The 23,376-nt window shown below is 38.6% G+C and overlaps 1 protein-coding gene across 7 annotated transcripts in view; it reads right to left on the bottom strand.

The window, feature by feature from the left end:
- The window catches only part of LOC126419233 (serine/arginine repetitive matrix protein 1-like), a 139,188-nt gene that overhangs the window by 1,729 nt on the left and 114,083 nt on the right, over positions 1-23,376 (bottom strand). For 6 of the 7 annotated variants that reach the window (XM_050086373.1, XM_050086376.1, XM_050086377.1 and 3 more), the window contains 5 exons: positions 20,650-20,787; positions 20,022-20,122; positions 19,149-19,397; positions 15,431-15,569; positions 3,849-4,010 (listed from right to left, as the gene is read on the bottom strand). In XM_050086373.1, coding sequence (XP_049942330.1) covers positions 3,849-4,010; positions 15,431-15,569; positions 19,149-19,397; positions 20,022-20,122; positions 20,650-20,787 — 789 coding nt within the window. The remainder of the gene's footprint in view (positions 1-3,848; positions 4,011-15,430; positions 15,570-19,148; positions 19,398-20,021; positions 20,123-20,649; positions 20,788-23,376) is intronic. The other variant, XM_050086375.1, reaches the window with a different exon arrangement.

The raw sequence follows: 23,376 nt of genomic DNA, 5'->3' as shown, positions 1-23,376 counted from the left end.
TATTGAGCAAGCAGTAACGGAAACAAAAGAAAAATTCAGAGTAGGCATTAAAATCCATGGAGAAGAAATAAAAACTTTGAGGTTCTCCGATGACATTGTAATTCTGTCAGAGACAGCAAAGGACCTGGAAGAGCAGCTGAATGGAACGGACAGTGTCTTGAAAGGATGATATAATATGAACATCAAGAAAAGCAAAACGAGGATAATGGAATGTAGTCGAATTAAATCAGATGATGCTGCGGGAATTAGATTAGGAAATGAGATGCTTAACACTTTAGAGACGAGCGACGTAGCTCCTACATTGGTCCGACAGTACCCCAAAAAGACGATCAACGTAGCTCCTACGTCGGCCAATTATCAGCGATGGTAACGACTCCCAGCGCATGACTTTCATATTCTGTAAGTCTAAAAGTACTCTCTGGTTATCCTAGTACCAAGAAAAAAATATAGATGGCAGCAAATGTCACTGTTGGAGGTGGTACAGGAGTATATTTTGAGTAATTTGCTTTGCCGCGCTCACGCTTGACTTACAACAGGTGCGCGCAAGTTCGAAACTTTAGATTGTTGTTGGCTGATAGCTTTGCACTTTATTTTCGTCATGGCTTTGTGAGATGAAGAAATAGAGTTTTTATTGAACAATAGTGGTTCAGAATTAGATGAAGAAATTGCAGATTTTGACATTAGTGATGGTAAGCTATTTTTTGTCTGAATTTTCCGTAATTCTGTGGTTTTATTCCTGGTCAGGAAAAAGACAATTTTTACGAATTTTCTTATAGATGAAAACGGCCCCTCGGACGGTGATCCATCAGGAAGACCTGAAGATGAGGCTGTTGACATCGTTGTGACAACAAACACAACTGGTCATTGCAATTTGCCATATTCTTCTGGCCAGTGGACAGGTGACGATACAATCACTCCCCAGCTTACTGTTTTTTCTGAATCCTGTGGAATTCAAGATGGGATTGACCAACATTCTTCAGTGTTTGATTGTTTCACGTACTTTTTCGATGAAGAACTGGCGAGATTGATCAAACGAGAGACAAACCGCTACGCTAGAATGACAATAGAGACACTAAGTGCTACAGGAAAACTGAAGCCTCAGTCAGAGTGGCGTAAGTGGACAACAGTGAAACTCAATGAACTGTATAAAGTTTTTAGTATTATTTTGCATATGTGCCTAGTCAAGAAACCAAATCTGTCTGACTACTGGTCAACAAATCCTGTGTTGCAGTCCTTATTTGCAGCGAAGTGTCTGCTAAGAGATAGATTTTTGTCAATTCTACGAATGTTACATCTCGTAGATAATGTAACATATATTCCTAAAAACCAGGTAGGTCACGATCATATTCATAAGGTAAGACCTATATTCGACAGATGCGTGACCCAAAGTGGAAAGGCTTACAAGCCAGGCGAAAATATTACTACAGAAGAAGGAATTTGCCCTTTTCGTGGTAGACTGAGTTTTGGAGTGTATATGAAAAATAAGCCTAGTAAATATAGCTTAAATTTTTTTATGATATGTGAAAGTGGCTATCTCCTGAACTGTGAAATTTATTCTGGGAAACAGTCTAATGCCGATTACAGCATTTTACATATTGTAGACAGATTGTGTCATTCGTTTCATAATAAAGGTCACACATTATACATGGACCGATTTTACACCAGCCCTGATTTACTGCATTATTTGTGGGGGAAAAGAACTAAGGCAGTTGGTACTGTGCGGAAAAATAGAAAAGGACTACCAAGGGATCTCTTTGGAAAAAAAAAAACAACAACTTTCGTTTCACAGACAATATCACTTACTGTTTTTAAAATGGAAGGACAACAGAGACGTTTTCTTTTGACAACAAAGCATAAAATGACGGCAACAACTTTCAGTGTAGAAACTAAATTTGGAATGGTGGAAAACATGAAGCCAGACTGTGTTTTGGACTACAACAGTAAAAAAGCTGGTGTGGATCATAGCGACCAGCTAATAGCGTACTATCCTTTTGAACGAGGAAAAAAAAAAAAAGTGGTGGAAAAAAGCTTTGTTTCACATTTTCATGCTCATGACTGTAAATTCATACATTTTGTACAAAACGTCACGAAATACAAGCAAACATCTGGTTGAATACATTACAGAGTTAGCAGAGAACTTGGTTCACAAAGGTGGCCTCTTAGACTCCTGCACTTCTCAGAATAGTTCATCCATCAACAGTCTAAGCGGAAGACATTTTCCAAAATTAATTCCACCCACAAAATTGTCTAAGTGGCCTCAGAGAAGGTGCAAAGTATGCGTCGAAACAAGCAAGGCCAAATATGGTAAAGTTTCACGGAAAGACACGCAATATTATTGTGAAACCTGTGACGTAGGGCTTTGTTTTCCAAAATGTTTTGAAATATTTCATACAAAAGCCAATGTAACTGTGTGATTATTAATAAAATAAAAGTTCATATTTCAACAGTTATTCATTTAAAACTAACAACTTCAATCCTATGTCCCTTAGAGGTCCTAAAACCTAAAAAAAAAATTTTTTTGTTCACTGTGAAAACAGCATACTCTCAAATTAATATAGAACCCTTGTCACTAACGTGAATGTTTATTTCTTTGCAGTACTCTGAAGGGAATGGACGTAGTTTTTAAATGCAAAAGAGCAATCTATTTTCTGGGGTATAGAATCAGCTGTAGAAAATTCATAAAAACTGTGAAATCGCTCAGTACCAGCCGGTTGAGCATCCACACTCGCGCTCAGTCCTGAAAGTGTTAAAGTATTAATGGGTTTTGCTATTTGGGGAGCAAAATAACTGATGATTGTTGAAGTAGAGAGGATATAAAATGTAGACAGGCAATGGCAAGGAAACCGTTTCTGAAGAAGAGAAATTAGTTGACATGGAATATAGATTTAAGTGTCAGGAAATAGTTTCTGAAAGTATTTGTATGGAGTGTAGCCATGTATGGAAGTGAAACGTGGACGATAAATAGTTTAGACGAAGAGATTAGAAGCTTCTGAAATGTGGTGCTACAGAATAATGCTGAAGATTAAATGGGTAGATCACATAACTAATGAGGAGCCACTGAATAGAATAGGAGAGAAGAGAAATTTGTGGCACAACTTGACTAGAAGGGACCAGTTGGTGGGGCATATTCTGAGGCATCAAGGGATCACCAATTTAGTATCGGAGGGCAGCATGGTGGGTAAAAATCATAGAGGGAGACTAAGAGATGAATTCACTAAACAGATTCAGAAGGATGTAGGTTGCAGTAGGTACTGGGAGATGAAGAAGCTTGCACAGGATAGAGTAGCATGGAGAGCTGCATCAAATCAGTCTCTGGACTAAAGACCACAACAACATTCTGCATGATCTGTGCAACACCCCCCTCCCCTTCTCTCTACCATGAAACTTTGTGGGGGAAATAAGTTTAATGAAAGCAATTACTTATATATAATTTGACAATACATCCATAGCTTTGTGCTGTTGGCAGTGAATGTGTTAATAATGTGGACTTTAAGAGAGGTATTCTGTTTGATCCACCAAATGAAACACACAGAACTTAAAACATATAAACAAATGGTTTGCTAGACCTAGTAGATTTTAAATTTACTTCAATGAAAACAAACAACTTCTTGAAATCTAAATTCAGTTAACGTCATCTCTATATCACTCTAAGAAATTTTCTTGTTCTAACAAATTCATCTTGCTCCAGCCTGTTTTAGTTCAGACTTTTCAAAACCTGTAGCATTTACTACTTTTTAGTACCACCACCAATTCATAATTCACAGTCTTCGGGAATTTAAAATATACACTATTTAAACAGGAAATGCGTGCAATGTCATGTCTTTTATGAACTCTGTGAAAACCCTTACCATATCAGACTCACTACTAGATTCTTTCTGTTTCTTCTTTTTCTTTTTCTTTATCTTGATTTCTTCCTCTGAAGTTGAAACAAGCCTTTTCTTTTTTGACACTTTCTCTCTTTCTTCAGCAGAGTCCTCTGATCCAGATGTCTCTTGCTTTTTAACGCGTTTCTGTAACAGAATAATACAAAATATGAATATTGTTTTCCCAATTTTCAAACAGGTTTGAAAGAAAAATGTGTCTACAGCAGTAAATGTGAACTTGAAAAAAGTATCTTCACCTGAAGATGTTAACAGTGTGTGCTTGAATTCATGATAGTTTTATCACTATTTGTAACTGTAACAGCAAATATTTAAAACAGTGAACTGAAAATATAGAGGATGATTGGTGGCCAGAACAGTTTTGCATAATTCATAGTAGCTTGCATTTGTTGCTCAATAAACCACTGTTCTTGATGACCACTATATGGTGCATCAAGTATGAGACACTAAGCAGCTGTTGTCTCTGGTCTCTTTAGGTGGAGCTGGAGCACCTATGCAGACAATACATTCCCACTTGCCTGGTATGTTCTAGTGTGCTTTCAATCACTGAACCCACATTGTTGGGGATCATCTTTCTCCACCTTCAAGTGTATCTCCCTTGGAATGCATTTCCACCAAAATCACCTTATACATTCGTGGACACAGTATAAAAGGTATCCTCTTCTAAGAGCTGGCACATGGGTTATCTCCGGTGCTTTGGTATATATTTTTTATTTTATTTTTGGAATATGTACAAGCATTAGCCGAAACACACGTGGTTCATATGATGTTTCACACAACACCCAGCATCAATAGAAGAACACTTTTCTTTTTGTTACAAATGCAATGGTTTTGGAGATGCACATTTTAAGTGCTCATACAATAGAACAGTCTCGAATTAGTCCAGCATAATATTCATCTTGATTATGTGAGTTAACTGTACTTTAGGAGTGACCGACAAAAACTGCACTATCTTGTGTGTCAGCCAGAGCCATGCTGCCGTCTCCAAACATCAGCGCTACTCAGCTTTATCTACAGTATTAGTGCTGTACTGCTTGTCATAGTCATGTTCATTAATTATCTAGGCCTAACTCTGCGAGGAGACATCTACATACATTCTACACAAGCCATTATATGATGGCCACCCGAGGGGTACCTTATACCACTACTAGCCACTCCCTTTCTTGTTTCACTCGCAACTGGAAGAATGGAGGAACAACTGTTTTGATATGTTTCCACATATGTCCTATTTTGTCTTGTTCCATCTTCACGATCCTTATGCGAGTTGTACGTCTGTGGCCGTAGAATCATTCTGTAGTCTTTTGCAAATGCCAGTTCTCTAAATTTTTTAATAGTGTTTTGTGAAAAGAAAACCTGCTTTCCATTTCAGTTCATCCAGCATTTACATAATACTTGCATGCTGACCGAACCTACCAGCAACAAATATAGCAGTATGTTCCTGAATTGTTTTGACATCCTCCTTTAATATGACCTGGTGGGATTCCCAAACACACTAGTAGCACTCTGGAATGGATAATGCAAGTGTTCTGTACACAGTCTCCTTTGTAGCTCAGCTACACTTTTGCGGAATTCTATCAATAAACCAAACTCTACCATTCGCTTTCCTTACAATCAACTTTGTGTGTTCATTCCATTTCCTGTGACTTTGCAACATTAAACCTAGATATTCAATTCACGCTGACCATGAAAAGCAGCACACCACTAACACTTTATTTCAACATTACAGGACTGATTTTCCTACTCATCTGCTTTAACTTACATATTCCCACTTTTAGAGTAAGCTACCATTCATCATAAACAATAGAAATTCTGTAAAAGTCATCCTGTATCACCCTACAGTCCCGTATACTACACTGTCATCAGCAACAGTCAGATACTATACCCGGGCCGCTGAAACATTGCACTTCACGTTTGCGTATGAAGTTGGCAGCGTAACAGAGTAACAAGTGAAGAATCATAGGCGCTAGGCGTTCAGCGTGGGGCGCCAGCCAATCACAGCGCAGTGAGCACTGCTGTTACTCACGTGCTGTGACGTCAAAGTTCCCGCGTTGCCGGCTTTGTTTAGTGAATGTGTGTACAACGTGAATTGTATGTTGGTAACCGTGTGTTTTCATTGTACTGTGTGCTATATCGTTGTGACTTTTGTTACGTTGTGAGTGTACGTACTTGGAAAATGCCACCGAAAAGACTTCGTCTCCTAGTGACAATCCTTCGCGTCAAGGGGTGCCGCTAAACAGCCAGGCACTGGAGTTACTGCGCAGAACTCTTGAGTTTTACAAGCAGGAGAAAAACTACGTAAGCATTCATGGACAGCCATCAATTCCTGCCGACAAAGTGGTGGAACGTACGTCGAAAACTCTTGGTATTAGTGCAAGAACCGTAGTAAGTAAGGGAGTATTACTACAAAACTTGGAAAATACTGACGTGAGCTGTAATGATTTCGAGCTGTCTGGATCAAATAATACATTTCTATCAACCCCGGGAAAGAAGAAAAAGCGGCCTAGTCCTATCACAGATTCAGATTCTTTCCAGACTGATGCAATTCGTAGGCATGTTTATGCTTACTACAGCAGAAAAGAGTATCCGACTGTAGCTAAGTTATTAATCTCTTTAAAAGAAAGTGAACTCTTCAGGGGTGGTAAAACATCACTAAAAATTGTGCTAAAAATATGGGTTTCCGTTACAAAACGCTAGCCAGACACGAAGTACTGTTAGAGGGGGCACATATTATTACCGCTCGTAGCATATTCTTGCACAAAATTGTGGGCAGAGACATTCATTCCATAATTTGGCTAGACGAAACGTGGGTTAATGCCAGGAAAGCTGTCAGTAAATTTTGGACGGATAACACATCCAGCAGTAGTGGCCTCAGCCGACGGGAAGAGGAGCTCGATTAATTGTGGTCCATGCAGGCTCCTCCAGTGGTTTTGTCCCTGACGCACTTTTAGTTTTTAGATCAAAAAAGACTGGTGATTACCATGAAGATATGGATCACACAAGATTTGTTGAGTGGTTCAGGAACCTTTTAAAACAATTTCCTGTCCCTACAACAATTGTAATGGACAATGCTCCATATCATTCGGTGATACAGAACAAAGCCCCAACCACAAATGATCGGAAAGAAGTTATGGTGCAGTGGTTACAGGCTCGAAATATTGCAGCGGATATGAGTATGACAAAGGTTCTGATATATTCTCTTGTTAAAGAAAATAAGCCTACGACACCTACATATGTAGTAAACGAAATTGCCAAGGAGCAGGGTCATACTGTAATAAGGCTGCCACCATATCACTGCCATTTCAACCCTATTGAGTTAATATGGAGTGATGTAAAAATGTATGTAAGGAACAACAAGGCCTTTACAATAACAGAGGTGGAAAAGCTGTTGCGTGAAGCTCTTGTGACTGTGGATGCAGCCTCATGGAGAAAAAAAAGTAGAGCACATCGAGAAGCTTATACGAGCAGCACAGACAATAGAAGGCATTATCAGTGGCCATGAACAATTAATGATTTGTCTTGCTGAAGACGACGATGAAGACTGTTTTGGCGATAAATCAGACAACAGTGACGATAGCGAGCTGGATGGAATTGCGCCATTATCGCTGTAAATTGGTGAGTGAAAAATTACTAATATTGGTTATTTATTGCAATCTCGCTTATTGTTTATTTTGTAAACTACGTACATTATTGATTTTAAAGTACCAGACGTCAGATGCTTGTTTTTTGTATTTCTTTGCTCCTTTATTGAAAGTGTGTGCATTGTTATGCTTTTACGTGCATTATTATACGGTTGTTTACTTCCTGTCATTGCAGTACAACTAAAAACGAGTTTTTATATACACTGTAATTGCTCAATCGCTTGCATTTACGAGACGGGACGGGAAACTATCGTCTGCTGTGTGTATAGAGGCTGCTGTTGCAACATTGCTATTACAGTATAGCCAACCTAACTAGACAAAAAGCGAACTGTCAAGTGCAATGTTTCGCCGGCGGGGGTATACTCGTCCTATCCATCAGGTCATTTATGTACACAGAGAACAAGAGCAATCCTATCACGCCTCCATGGGACACTCCTGATGATACTCTTGTCTCTTATGAACACTCGCTGTCCAGGATATGTACTGGGTTCTACTACTAGAAAGATCTTCAAGCCACTTACATACCTGGCAACCTATGTGTTCTGTATTACTGGATCTTCGTTAACAGTCTGCAGGGTGATACCGTTTCAAACACTTTCTGGAAATCTAGGAATGGAGTCCTTAACCTATGGTTTGCATTGTTTGAAGAATGCACAAGCTGAGTTTCATGCAAGAAATGCTTTCCAAATCTGTGCTGATTTGTGACCAGAAACTTATCTGCCCCAAAACTTTATAACACCGTAATCCCTATTTTATGTTTTCATGTGGTGCCGACTTCAAAAACACAAACTGAGGAAAATGCAGAACCAAGGAAAACTTTAAAACTCTCAAAATAATAACAAAAACTTATGTTATTGGCATATACGATTAAAAATTGTCTCAAACACGTTGAATAAAATCCCTATTACTGAAAGAAATTAAAAGTACTATTCTATGTTTAAACAATAACCTGTAGTAATGAATTTCATCAGTTCTTAAATTATCACAGATCTGTAACATACAAGGCAATCAAGCCATTTTCTGACATACTATAATGACAACACAATTTCTCAGAGATCTTTCCTTTGTGCTCACCACAAAAAAGCAAAAACTGATGAACAGGGTGAATTAAACCAAAAACCAACAAATACAATGAAATATATTGGAAGCTTACATGTGGGGGTGCATTTTCCTTCTGTAGTCAATGGCAGTGCAGCATACTCTGGCGATGCAAGTGCAGTGACCTCTAGTGTATTGCTTGTACAACTTTACCTTGTTCATTGTGCTTAAGTGGTTGAAGTGGAGCGTCTTGCACTACTGCCAATACGCACCATTTCCTCTTTGAACTGAGCATTCGCTGTAGTGTAAACACAGCAAGTTTTGTGAAATCATGTATATACACATGTTTTCCTTCACATGTGGTACTTATTTATACCAATGAATATGAAATAAATTTAAGCCTGCTGTGATTTCAGTGCTTCTCTGTCCCAGCAATCCATTACATTTATAACAATCTGCCTGCCATCATAATGCATTAAACACCATAGAGGACTGCAACAAATACGTCCTGTTACTCATGGTGCCACACACAACAAATGGAGTAGTGTACATTGGCTGCAGTTGGTAGAGCCATAATACATTCTGCATTTGACAGGCTCTGCGCAGAACTACTGTAGGTAAAATTAATACATGGGCGTGAAGGGCGTAGGAGGCCACCTATGTAAATTACACCTAAGTGTAAGCCACAGTCACTTCATTTGCTATACACTGTTCACATCAACTGTACTTTGGAACAAGTCGCCAAGTAAGCTGGCTCTTTATCACTCTGTGGGTTAGAAGCCACTGCATTAGTGTGACAGCACCATGCTATACAGCTACTGGCTGCAGTTGGAAAACAAACATCTGAGATGTTGTAATCTGGCAGTTTACACTGTATTTCACAGTTTTCATTTCACCATGTAGCCTGTAAATTTTTGCTATTTTCAAAGTGAATGTAAACTGAAACTACACATTTTAAGCTATAATTTGTGGCAGCAATGTGTTAGGAAATGGCTCAATTCCTCATACATCATACGCAAAAATGGTAGTTTTTTTCAATTACATACCATACAGTATTACTATAGCAGCAAAACCCACTTTTTTTCCGTAAGAGGTCTATTATACAACGTAAAATTTTGAAATTTCTTTCTTGTTTATTCATGGATTTGCAATTTTGTTATGTCATTTGATGTTATGAGTGCTGGTAAAATTGCTAACTAGGAGGAGAAAAATGAAATGCTCGCACAAACTGACTTACAGTTTCTGTGCTGGCTTATATTTCATAATCCAGTACTTTAGAAATTTTGAATGTTTCATAGGCTAATGTCTGTGAACTTGTTACATAGTGCGCTAAACAAAGTGGTGAGCTCATTTTAAATGCGTTGGTGTGGTATGGTGGCTGCGTTAGCTGTTGGGTGATGAAACGAGTTTTTGGCCAGTAGGAGCTGCCTAGCCAGAAATGGCTGATGTTTCCTTGAAGCATATTCTTCGAGACTCAGTGTTTCAGGTTGACGATTGATATTGTTGCTGAATATAGTGCATCGAAAATACAAGCATAAAGGCGAGACTGAGTTAAAGTGGCCCAACAAAAGTTGGCGGCTGGGCCCCTCCATCACGTATTGGCTTAGTCTGGAACACTTCATGTCGACTGTCCTGTTTTTCCATTGCTGCCACAGTGAAGCTAAATGCAAGCTGCGTTAGCAATGCTGGTTGTGGATTATGTCAGCATTTCCTCTCCCATGCACCTCTCCACAATGGCCTAGAACATTCCCTTAACTCCATCACCAACCACAGTGGGAACTGTTTGTCTTTTGTGACACTTATAACTCGTTCAGTCATTTTAAATGTCAAGACAAAGAAAATGGGAGGAAGCCAAGCAAGACGTCAAATAAGAACGCAGAATCGAAGTAAACCTTACCTAGGAAGAAACATAAAATGGGAATTTTTAGCATTGATCTTATGAGTTTTTCGCAGGGCCTACAAATTTACGGCATAGAATTGAGGGAGGGGGGTCGAAGTACCAATGTATATTCTAACTTCGAATATGTACAAGACTGGCACTGCTAAAGAACTTGTTATTTTCTGTGTTTTGCTGTCCCTGTGACTACAAATTGTTATACTGAATCTCTGACTAGGCTAATTTTGGATTGTTGTATTGAATGTGTACCTTTCATAGAATGTGTGTCTCCTTATCTCGAATGACAGAAAGGTGTAGAGCATGCTTCCATGACACTGCCAACTGCTTCTAGAATTTGTTTTAAGTGCTTCTTAACATGGCAATATATCATACACTTACTTGGATCAGGCATTCTAGAAAGGAAGGATGGCGTTTTATATCAACCCACTGATGTCATTAAAGTGCTAAGTCAGCCCACGAAGTATGGGAGAGGTAATCCATTGTGGCTTACTGAAGAATCGCACAGTTATTTGACTAATGTTTCAAAAATACAACTCTGGTATATTTACCACAGTGACAAGCTGTTTGTTGGGCGCCTTCGTAGTATTATTTATTTAGTAAAAACTGTGACATTACAATCACACATCGCTTTGCTGCTGCTGTTGTTGTTGTTGTTGTTGTTGTTGTTGTCTTCAGTCCAGAGACTGGTTTGATGCAGCTCTCCATGCTACTCTATCCTGTGCAAGTTTCATCATCTCCCAGTACCTACTGCAACCTACATCCTTCTGAATCTGCTTAGTGTATTCATCTCTTGGTCTCCCTCTACAATTTTTACTCTCCACACTGCCCTCCAATACTAAATTGGTGATCCCTTGATGCCTCAGAATATGCCTACCAACAGATCCCTTCTTCTAGTCAAGTTGTGACACAAATTTCTCTTCTCTCCAATTCTATTCAATACCTCATCATTAGCTTTGCTATACTAACTGAATGTCATAACCGTATTTTCTTAACTTTGCTTTGAAGCAGGGAAACAAATAGCTAATGGCTTCTGAGGAAAGGTTCTGAAGTGAGTCAGAGCAGTTGCACTGTGAAAAGCCTAGGTGGTCTTGGTGCTTTGAACACTGCGCTGTTTCCAGAGCGCTGTGGATTCACCGAACTGCTTGGCCAAAGCTGGCTTTGTTCCCTTGTTGGCCGATGGTCTGGGCCAGCGATATTCGAGCACAGTGACCGCAGGTGCTCTGAGTATAGATATGTGATAAATCTGTGAATGCTGTACGCTGATGCAAATCTGTGGAACACAATTTTATCATCCAAAATTTCTGACTTTTACATTCCGGATGTTGTCAGCAGCACTGGTTGTGTGGTGCAAAAGTCTAAGTCAATGAGTGCCAACACAGCAAATACAGTGTACCAACCACTGGTTAGTTCATTTACATACAATAAGAGATGGTGGAAATGTTTTGACAGGAACGTAGAGCAGACAAGGAGATGGTGTGGATGTGTGCCACCAAGAGGTCATTCACTGTACAGTGAAACCCTTCTTTTACATTTTCGTGCAGTCCAGACTTAAAAAATGCAAAACTGAGTAAAATGCAGAATTGAGGGGAATGTTAAAACCCCCAAAATATGAGCGTGAACACATGTAACTGGGATTTATGATTAAAAACGGCAATCCCCTCCAATACTTTGTATATAATCTGTCTATACGAAAGAAATTAAATGTAAAATACAACGTTTATACAATAATTTGTGGGATTTAATTTCATCAATTCTTAAAAAATCGCAGTGTAACAGCTAGTAAAAACTATCAAAAAATTGGAGTTGGTATCTGGGTACAAGGTAATAGAGCTGTTTTCCAACATGCTATGACCACAAATGGTAATTCCTGCACTTCCAGATGCCGGTGTGGTGGTGCCTCATCCTATTGGTAAATGAAGATGTTCAAATTAGTCTCCAACTGTGGGAAAAGAAAGCTCTCAAGCATATCAAGATACGTGCTTTCTGTAACAGTGTTCTCGGCAAAGAAAAATGGACCAAATACCTTTTCCTGCAACAATGCACAAAACACATTAAATTTTGGAGCCTTTCTCATGTTGTTCAACCTCCCGTGGTTGTTTCGTACCACCTATTGTCACAGTATAACGCTTCACCTTTCCATTTAAATGGAATGTTGCCTCGTCACTAAACACTAAGCATAGAAGGAAATTGTCATTCTCCGTCTTGCCTAGAACAAAATTACAGAACTCCACACAATGCTGTTTGTCACCTTCACGAAGAGCTTGCAGTAGATGAATTTTGTATGGTTTCATGTGTAAACGTCGACGCAACACATGCCAGATGGATATCGGGGGCACGTTGAGCTGTCAAGCTACGTGGCAAATGGATTTCTGCGAACTCCTTGTGAAACTACAGAGGACACATTCGACATCTGTGTCAGACTCTCGTGGACGGCCTGGCGATTTGCCTTTACACAAACAATCTGTTTCTAGGGACTGTTGTTCATGCCATCGTCTAATGCTCTGGGATGTAGGAGGATCCACACCATACCTAGTAAGAAAGTCACACTGAACATTTATTACTGACCCGCACTGTGGAAAACATAGAACACAAAATGCTTTCTGTTGTCCATTTTTACTAGAACTGAACTTGGCACACACTGCTGTTACCTCGAGAGTTTGCTCTTTCCAACAGTATGTTGTTCACAAACATATCTCAAATAACATAATAGTTATGATTTTTTAAAATTGATGATTCATTTTGATACACCTTGTATAAATGTAAGGTTGTATACTTGCCCTCTGCTGATGAGGTAGCAATGAACTATTCTTGATTGGTGATCAATTTTTCATCTATTAATATTATTTTTAACACCAACTGTTGTATCCTGGGGAAAATCTTTTTAGTTTAGTTTCCCTCTAATATGCTTCTGCAACTCTACAGTGACTAGAAAGGGAGAAAGTAACTAGTTTTTTCCATTTTTAAATCATGCACAGCTGTAATCACGTCCACTGCAAATAAAGCTGGAACTAAGGTACTCTTAAAACAGCTGAAAATGCTTCTATTGAAGCACAAAAAATGTGAATTATGTTTCTGTTTATTTAAAAGACTGACTGAAATGTAGGGCACCAGATACCTTCCTCAGCACCTTTAATGTTCCCAAACATTTTAGCATGACAACACTTAAGCATGCAGCTGATCTCAAACTTCCACAAGCTCCCCAAAACTCTAACTCATTCACATCCACTAGTCCGTCACTGCAAGTCTCTCATAACCATCCATTCCCAGTTGCCCTGTCTCACTCGCTCATCCAGCCAAACTCGACGACATCATCTCTTTGTGTCTGTCATTGTCTCCCGTCTCCTTCCTACTGCCGCTGCCCTTTCTTCTGTCATTGTCTCTCTCTTCCTCACTGTCACACTGCCATATATTCTTGTCTCTCATTATCACTGGCTCTCCCTCCTTACATTTTCTCCTTCTCTTTATTCCCATCCCACTGGCACTGCATCCACTCTTTTCTTTTCTTTCCTTTCACAGTCAAGTATGTTCCAGTGCCACTGTGCCATCATCTTTCTCAAACACTGCCACTATCTCCTTCACTCTTTCTATAACAAAACTACTGTTTACTACCTTCTTGTATTTATAACTTTTCTGTCTCTTTGTTGCTGCCACTGTATTCTCCTCTTTCAGCATAAAACATGAGAATTTGTTTGCAAGCTACAATTTTTGGGAACATTTTTAATGGTGCTGAGGAAGGTAGAATGAGGAAGCAGGTACCACACTTTTAGTCAGTCTTTTAAACAGGAGCATATTTGCTTTTCTTGTGCTCCAACAGGAGCATTTTTCCATTGGTTCAATTCTTTTCCCTGCTGCAGCAGGGCCTGTAACACATCTGAAAAGAAATGTATTAATCACTGGATTTTATGTGCAAAAAAAATTTGCGTGTGCTTCACCACTACAACATGGGATTCGCCAAATAACAGAGATACTTTACAGCATATTACCCTGTGCTACATAATTTTATATCTATAAACTACACTTTTGCCTTACACCAGATTTTTCTTGCGTGGTTTTTTGTGTGTGTGTGTGTGTGTGTGTGTGTGTGTGTGTACAAGCAGGCTAATTTTTAACCTCTGTATATTGGAAACAGATAAAGACATCTAGAAAATTTTCAAGGTTGCTTGAGACCGGATTCTTAGGAATATATCATAAGGATTTCAGTCATTTGCTGTGCATGGCCATTTTGGAATCCCGGGTGTTGGGTCACTGGTGACAGTGCAAATATAATAAAAAGTCCCTTATTGTGGGGTTTTCTGTGAAACTACCCATGAATTAATGGTGCCTCCCGAAGTCCCATCAAGCCCACTGTAGATCACATCAAATGCTAGAAGAATCAACCCTTTTGCTCCATTTGCTTAAGCAGGAGGAAGTGAGTAATATTCACAATTTGAGCCTGTACTGTAGGATAGTGACACTAACACGATCCTTCTTCTGAGTATACAAATGGTCCTTGTCCCAAGGGCTATCCAGAACACATCACAAGTAGAACCTGACATGAACACTAGAACATCGTCGCATGCATACCAATATGAGGCACTGTTTCTTCAACAAGCTGGCAAAAACAAATTTTTATGGGTATCTAATTCAATTCTAAATGGAATGCCCAAGTACACAAACATTGTGATCATGCTCAGGTGACCTGAACAAGATTTATGTAAACCGTATAATCCCATTTGTCCTTTCTTTTATCAAACCACCTTTTAACCAGTACAGAATCTGAATCATGATCTACAAAAAATTCTCAAACTTAAAAAATGTCTCACAGACTTGTCTACTCTTTTGTGTTTTTGTTATACAGCACAAACTAGAAGGTTTCTTTCCCTCTTACATAAAATTCTAATCTAAAAAGATCACAGAGAGGAACTCAAAACATTGGGATGGCATTCCGAACATTATTTGGAACACCTCATGCCTCGAACCATTATTATTTAACTCACCTCTTGTGATTCCAATTTATTTCTTTTTGGAGATGGAGACTCTGAACTCTGAGAAACATTATGCTTCTTTTCTTCATGTTTCTTTACTTTAGAAGCAATAGGCGACTCGGACCGTTTCCTCACAGTCTTGTGCTCATTGCTGCAAATAAAGTACACTTAAAATTTTAAACATACCTTACTCATCAGAATACCGTCATTAAAATACATACTTAAACAAGTTACTGTCACTACCTAACCAAGCAAAGAAAACGAAAATATGGGATATGAAGTATGAGTAAAGCAGAACTGGGACTAAAAAAAGGACAACATACTGTTGTAATCCCTAAAATCTGATTCAGAACTGTTCCTATTTGAAAAAATTTCTGCATCTCAATATCACCTATTTAATAAACAAGTTTTTCTCACCTAAATACTGCAATACAGTTGGTATACATACAGATGATTTCTGCAACACAGCTACAATTAATGGTCACTAACAATCTATACTGATAGCATCTGAGTGTAGATAAATACAACTGATGCACCAAAATATTTTCCATGATACTGCTGTTGTCAGATTTTGTGAATTTCACAGATACACAGTTGAACTTTATGTTTGACACAAATTTGATTATATAGAACAGATGTATGATCAAAAGGTAGTGATGCTTTTCTGTGGTCAAAAGTATGTATGCTATTTATAAGTCATAAGATGATGAAAGACTTTTGTCAGAGGATTTTCAACTATTAACATTGATCAATAATATGGACCAGACCAAAAAGATTTTGTAAATGAACTAAACAAATGGAAATAAAACAAATTTTTTCCTGTGTAGTCAGACAATATGTATTTCTAGTAGAATGTTACAAGCTTAAAACTGATGAAAAATGAAATGACTAATACAAAAACTTAATGAGGCCAATAAAATTTTGCCTGCAACGCCCATACACTGCAACAGCCAGTGAGTCTGAGCTGAAACAAGGAATTATTAGAATAGATGCACCAAAATATAAGCTTATCGTAACTAATCTTTATTCATGGCAGACTATTTTGCAATTTATGGCCATACATTCGAATACAGTTTTGGTGAGAATGTGAATAAATTTGAATGTCATTTATATTAAAGTGGCTATATTGTACTCAGGTCCAGACTGATGTGACATCCGTATTACGATGTTAGTGAACTGCCTTTTAACTGTCACTGTTTTGATAAGATTGTAAATGACGTAAATATATTGAAAATAATATATTAATTGTAGTATGACAGTAGTTGACAGTTTCACCCTTATGACGCTATATGTTTACAAACATTATGCAGATGAACAGTAATATTATTCTATTAACTAAAATTTGTTACAATTGTCTTTGGTTGTTGCATAATACATTACTTCCGATTTATCCATTTACACGACCTAAAAATTCAATAAAGTTTTTGAGATAGTACTTATGTCTATATTCGGTCTCCTCTTCTTCTTCTGTGGCTCTACAACACATGATAAGTCTTGGTCTCTTCAACTATCTCCTTCCATTTATCCCGGTCCCTTGCTAGTCTTTTCCAGTTCCTGTAGCCCATCTTCTGAATTACTTCTACGACTCTGTCCTCCAACCTAGTTTTCGGTTGACCACATTCTCTCCGTCCACTTGGCTTTCCTCATATCATCTTTTTTGGTATTTCTGTATCATTCATCTGTGCCACATGTCCAGCCCACCTCAGCCTAGATTACTTCACAATTCTTCGAACAGGTTGGACATTGTAGATGGTGTACAACTCACGGTCGTATCTCCTCCTCCAACTTTCCCTTTTGCAAATTTGGCTGATGATTCTCATGAGTATCCTCCTCTCTAATGCATCCAGCGATTCGGCATCCTTTGCTGTCAGAGCCTAGATTTCAGAGGCATACGTACGCACTGGTCTGATCAGTACGGTGTCTCGAAGACAACTTGTTAAGGCGAAATAAGCTTTATTGGCTGCAAAGCTGCAATTAGTTTCTGTTTTATTTCATATGAGGTACCTTTTAGGCTCGTTACAATCGAACCAAGATACTTGAAATCATCAACTATTTCAATGATCTAACTACCCACTGTTATTTTGGCTGGCACGTTCTCCCTGTGTGCTTTCCCAGCAGAATGTTGTTTTGTTTTCTGCTCACTGATATTTAGACCAACGTTCCTGCCGGCCTGTTCAAATGCAGCGAATGGTCAAATAGGAAGAAATTTTGACACGAGATATATATAAGGAAAACATTAAAGAGAGCAAAAATAATCAGTTGAGCTTCTTTTTATATTTGAAAAATCAATCTCACACTGCATATACTACCGAAAATACACTCCAAATTCTTCACCAAATACTAAAATGTTTTGCCATGAATATTCTTGAAGAACTGGAAATCTACATACACACAAGAAAATACAAGAAATATTTAACATGCATACAGAATTTAAACAAAGTACTACCTTAAAAACTTTACTGAGCTCTCAGAACAGGAAAATGGAGAAATCTGAAGTAACATATGCAACAATCAAAGACAATCTTAAAAAATTTCGCTGTTCAAATGCATAATCTTTGTAAACATATAGCACCGTAAGAGCAGAACTGTTAAACTACCCTTAACTAACATTTATTTTTAATATATTTTGGTCATTTACATTCTCATTTAAACATTGACAGTTGCAAGACAGTTCACTAATGGAGGTAACATTAGTCTAGACGTGAGTACAATATAGTCACTTTAATAAAATGAAATTTACATTTTTCACATCCTCACCAAAATTGTATTCGCAGGTGCTTGACAAAGGCAATAAATGCCGGAACAGTCAATTGTGAACAAAAATTAGTTGTTATAAGAAGCTATTCAAATAATAATGTCATTATCAGACACATATTATGCTGCCGTCCCTAAAGAAAAAGAACTGAAACAAGGTACATGCGTGCAGATGAGGATGCCATCATGTGTTGCCATGTGGCCAATATAGCTCATGTATGAGTCAATGGTGGGGAAACATGTGGCATGTATGGAAAAGGACCCGCTCACCCCACATGAAGGTTTGTTTTGTGCCCGCAGTCGACTAAGCAGGTTAATTTTAAAGCAACGTCTTCACTTAATACTACTGTGTCTGTAAACACTAGAAACTTCATCGGGCTGGATTCTTCATGGCCATGAGCCTCTTTGTGGTCTGCAAGCCTTATATTGGGCAGCCCTGGTATTGTGTACAGCAATATGTTCAGGTCATACAGGTCACTGAATTGGGGGGGGGGGGGGGGCAGCTTGTAAACACAGCTGATTTTGTTTTGAGAGAGAGAGAGAGAGAGAGAGAGAGAGAGAGAGAGAGAGAGAGAGTTGTAGAGGCTTAGACCACTTATGAATTGCTACAAAAAAGCTTGACCTTTTGGGGGAAAAAAAAAGAAAAAAGAAAGAAGAGGATAAATAAAAATATCTCCTCACCAAGGGGTAGCAGGAGAAACCACACAAGAGATAATGAAACAAGTGAGCTTTTGGAGCCAATGACTACTCCTCCTGGCAGAAGGGTCGAAAGGAAAAAAACGGCATGAAGGAAAAGGATTGGTAAGGTTTAGGAAATGGGAAAAGTTACCCAAACCCCCCGGTCAGAGAAGACTTAATTGGCAGAATTTTAAAGGTCTATGATGCCTTTTTAACAAACAGCATCTAATAAAAAGTAAAAGCAACTCTGACCAGGCTGCAAAACAATGTATTTCAGTAATTTGCCATTTCACGATACCTGCGTCTACGAGGTGGTGATTCCTCTTCCTGCTGCCTTTCATCTTCCTCTTCATCTATCTCTTCCCTATCGTCATCATCATCATCGTCATCCTCTGGTGGTGGTGGTGAAGAATGCCTTGGAGGGGCAGATCGTTTCTTCTCACGACGAACCTCTGGCGAACAGATTCTTTCTTGTACAGGATGATCAGAGGCAGCATTTGGAGAAAACCTATAACCAGCAGGGCCGACCATCAGCACCTCCCATGTCCTGCCACCACAACATTACAGGAAAAAGAAAATATTGCCAATGCTGTTCATGCATTTCCAAAAATTCCAACATGCAGCCTACAGAATTAGAATAATACTAAGAAACAAAACATTTAAACTGAAACTGGTGGATTGTTGTTCAGGTCAAGAGAAGTATAAGGAGAGATCCTTTGTAAAGAATGTGTGTGTGTGTGTGTGTGTGTGTGTGTGTGTGTGTGTGTGTGTGTGTGCATACACACGCATGTTGGAAGAGGGGGAGAGAGGCCGCTTGCTTTTACTTACTGTTAACAATAATTTACGGATAATTATATTCCAATGCTTTTACGGGCATCACATCGGAGGAGGAAGACTTGAAAAATTTTGTTACATGTAAGTCACAATCCTCCCTATTATTATAGGAGAAATAATCCTAGTCCCTTCAAATAGTGAGTACTGCATATCACTCTGCACATTTCATTTTAAGATTCTACGTCCTATGAACACAACCACATACATTTCCAGTATGATGAAAATACAAGCCTATATTTCAAAATTGATCATAATTTTTTATAAACATATCTTTGTTTGTTTGTTTGTGACATAGTGAATGGAATATTTCAGTGCAAGGCACAACAAAAGTAATTACCTTCTAGGTTTGTTTTTTGATTTCCTCTCCGGGCTGACTTCATGTTCTCTGCTGGACACCTTCCTAAAAGGGGATGGAGTTCTTGACAAGCTGCGTGAATGCTAGAAGAAAATTTAAGTTTATAGAAATACACAATTATGTTTTCTGAAACATATTAGTACATGTGCGCACGCACACACACACACACACACACACACACACACACACACACACACACTTACTCAAAATAATTTTAAGATACTGGTTGTAAAAACCATTTCATATTTCATTTCATTTTCTTCAAGAAGCTTTAATTTTCAGTGTGTGGAAAATTTTCAAGTACCTAAGCATACAATAGGAAAATGCCCAGTATCATTTCAACTACCAACCAAATGAACACAAAAGCTTATTTCTACTCAGAAAATTCTTTGATATTCCTGATTGAAACTTTTTGACATTACAATTTGTAACATACCAGATGACTGTATCATTTATCTTTAATTGCTCATTGAACAATGCAAACACTAATGCCTTTAATGTCACAAAGGGTTAAAGTTTACTTGAGTGATCAAGAAATTTGCTTTCTTATAAACATTAGTTAATAATCTCCCTGATATTCATCCAACACCATGTCGTGTGTTCATCTTACCTTCCTCTTACGTGCTGCAGGAGATATACTTCGTGACTTAGAATATACAGGGATTGGTTTTTTCCTTCTTTCTTCCTTAATAGGCACAGGAGATGATCGTCGCCTTTCCAGTCTGTCAATGGAACTGTGGTTGCTTCTCTACAATAATAAAAGAATCCTCAATGGTCACACCCTTAACGGCAGATGACGCTTTGCTTATACAGCAGCCAGATTTTACCAGCAACACAACGGTTAAACACAATGATAAATTGAAGTAAAGACATCATAGAAGCTTCCATCCACAACTTTCTCCGTCTCACAATTTTATATCTCTGTATATTTCTGCGTATTCAGCGCAACACTACTCGTTCTTATCCTTAGAGTAGTCATTATGTTGTTGTTTCTTCCTTCCCTTAATACACCCTGACAGTGCTAGACAATCTTGATGAGGCGTACACACATGTGCGTGCATGTTTTATGAAGACTTACCTGGAATTTTGTGGCAAGACAAGAGTTTATGCACATTTAAGGTAATGTTAAAAGTTTAAAATTACATGCGTACCATTAAGAACTGATGAAGATTTTTTATTGATCTTTGATTTTGATTTACATGTAATCTTTCCCATGCTGTGGCAGCTTTTGTGGCAAGGAAGGGAGATCCAGAAGACCAAATTATTTCTCCTGGTACTATGTCCATGCCATTGCTATAGGCACAGAAGTCTCAGCAAAAACTCCATTCAGAAAATTCTGCTGCTGAATGTGCCAAATCATATCAAATTGAAAAGCAAAGCAAAAACACCTCAAAGAAATTTGAATACAGAGCAGTTTTGATGCTTTTTGTACACAGAACTTAATAAATTCAATTACGTATAATCGACAAAATGAATTTCCACATTAGTTGCCCATGGTAATGCCAGATGAAATGTATAAGACATTCGAGATATGAAGGAAAGGCACTAGTGGAAGCTTTTGCTGTAATAGAAATTATGATAACCAGAGAAAAATAGTACAAAATCAATTACTGAGTGTGAGCAGAACAAAGCAACTCTCACACGCTGGAACAACGCTGTAAAATTTATACTGCACATGAAAGGATACAGGGACATTGATAGGTGTGGGGGAACACCTACAGGGCTATCTTCATCCCCTCCAAAATGCCCAAGGTGTTCACTAAAAATATTATCAACCATACAGATATTAACAACAGATTTTAAGCAAGCAAAGGAACAGGCTGGCTTAAGTATTGGATACAGAACAATCAGCCATTCTCAAATAGCAAACAAAATTGTAGACCAGTAGGGGGCAATGAGTATGGCTTAACACTTTGCCTGGGATTTATATTTCGAGGAAGTTGTCTTAATCCTCCGGGAAACAAACCATGGTGTGAACTATATTATTATACTGATATTCAGCAAAGATTTTAAGGAACTGGGAAATCCTGTGAATTTAGTCAGGCAAGGAGATCCCATGCCATCAAAATTATTTAAAATAGTCCTAGCTGAACTTTTCACAGCCTTAAAATTGCGAGAACTGAACAGGAAAATGTATTACTGGAACATACTTGAACCTCATTTTGCTGATAGCATTTTACTGTTAACCTCCACTGCAAATAATGAATAATTAATATAAAATATAATGATAGTAACATTGGAAATCAGAGTAAGACTACACTCATACTCTGGTGTGTTTCATGGCACCTCACTCGCATGTAACATCGCTCAATGAAACTTTGACCGTACATAGAAAGAACAGCTATGGCGTAGCACAAAGGTTAACTACAGGAAAAACATAACAAGATGAACATGTAACCCTTTTATTTTCAGGCAAGAGTTACAATGACGGCACTGTGATTCATGATGGTCCTAGGGACATCACAAATGAGGGGACTTAGTTCTTAATAAGGTATGTGATCATCACAGATGGCAATGCACACTCTGCAACATGCTTCTGCGCTGGTCATAAGGTTGGTAGGGAGTTCTTGTGGTAGGGCGTTCCTTCCAGCAATGCATTTCACAACTACTGGATGGTCGTCGGTGCTTGTGGACATCCTGCAACACATCTCCCTCGTGTGTACTACATGTGCTCAATGGGATCTGAGTATGTGGTCACGTGTTGTCATCCATAAAAATGAAATCACGGCTGAATGCACACCTGGAAAGATGCATACGGGGAAAGAGTAAAGAGTTACCGTAATGGTGACCAAAGTGAAGATCATGTTAAACGATTTGGAAGTCAGTATGCCCATGCAACATTATGCCTCCCCTTACCATAAAAACTGGAACAAGCAAGACATCCACTTTAGACAATGTCCTGGCTGCATTACCACCCCTCACCATATGCGGTTCGGTAACCGCCCAGGAACACTGTCTAACATGATCGTTTGTGTGGTTCAGTGTGTGTGTGTGTGTGTGTGTGTGTGTGTGTGTGTGTGTGTGTGTGTGTGTGTCGGCGGGGGAGGGGGGGGGGGGGGGAGATAATGTTACATTTGCATACTGACCTCCATGCAGTCTATTAACAACGATGTTTGGCCTCCTATAATGTCCAGGGAACCATCATTAACCTCAGTAACTTCAGTGCAATTACTGTCTTTGAATGAACACACCATTTCTGTTTGTCTCATTACATATCTCTTTCAGTTAACTTTTGTACCATACTGTAGCAGTTCTTTTTATGTATGTTCCTAGTTTAACCAAGCTTCACTGCATTGCAGGGAAACATCATGCAAAAGTTACTTTTGTCCAAAAGTTC

Source organism: Schistocerca serialis, chromosome 9 (genome assembly GCF_023864345.2).
Source record: "Schistocerca serialis cubense isolate TAMUIC-IGC-003099 chromosome 9, iqSchSeri2.2, whole genome shotgun sequence".
Classification (NCBI taxonomy): Eukaryota; Metazoa; Arthropoda; class Insecta; order Orthoptera; family Acrididae; genus Schistocerca; species Schistocerca serialis.
The sequence above is the reverse complement of the archived record's forward strand: the minus strand, read 5'-3'. Positions and strand labels throughout refer to the sequence as shown.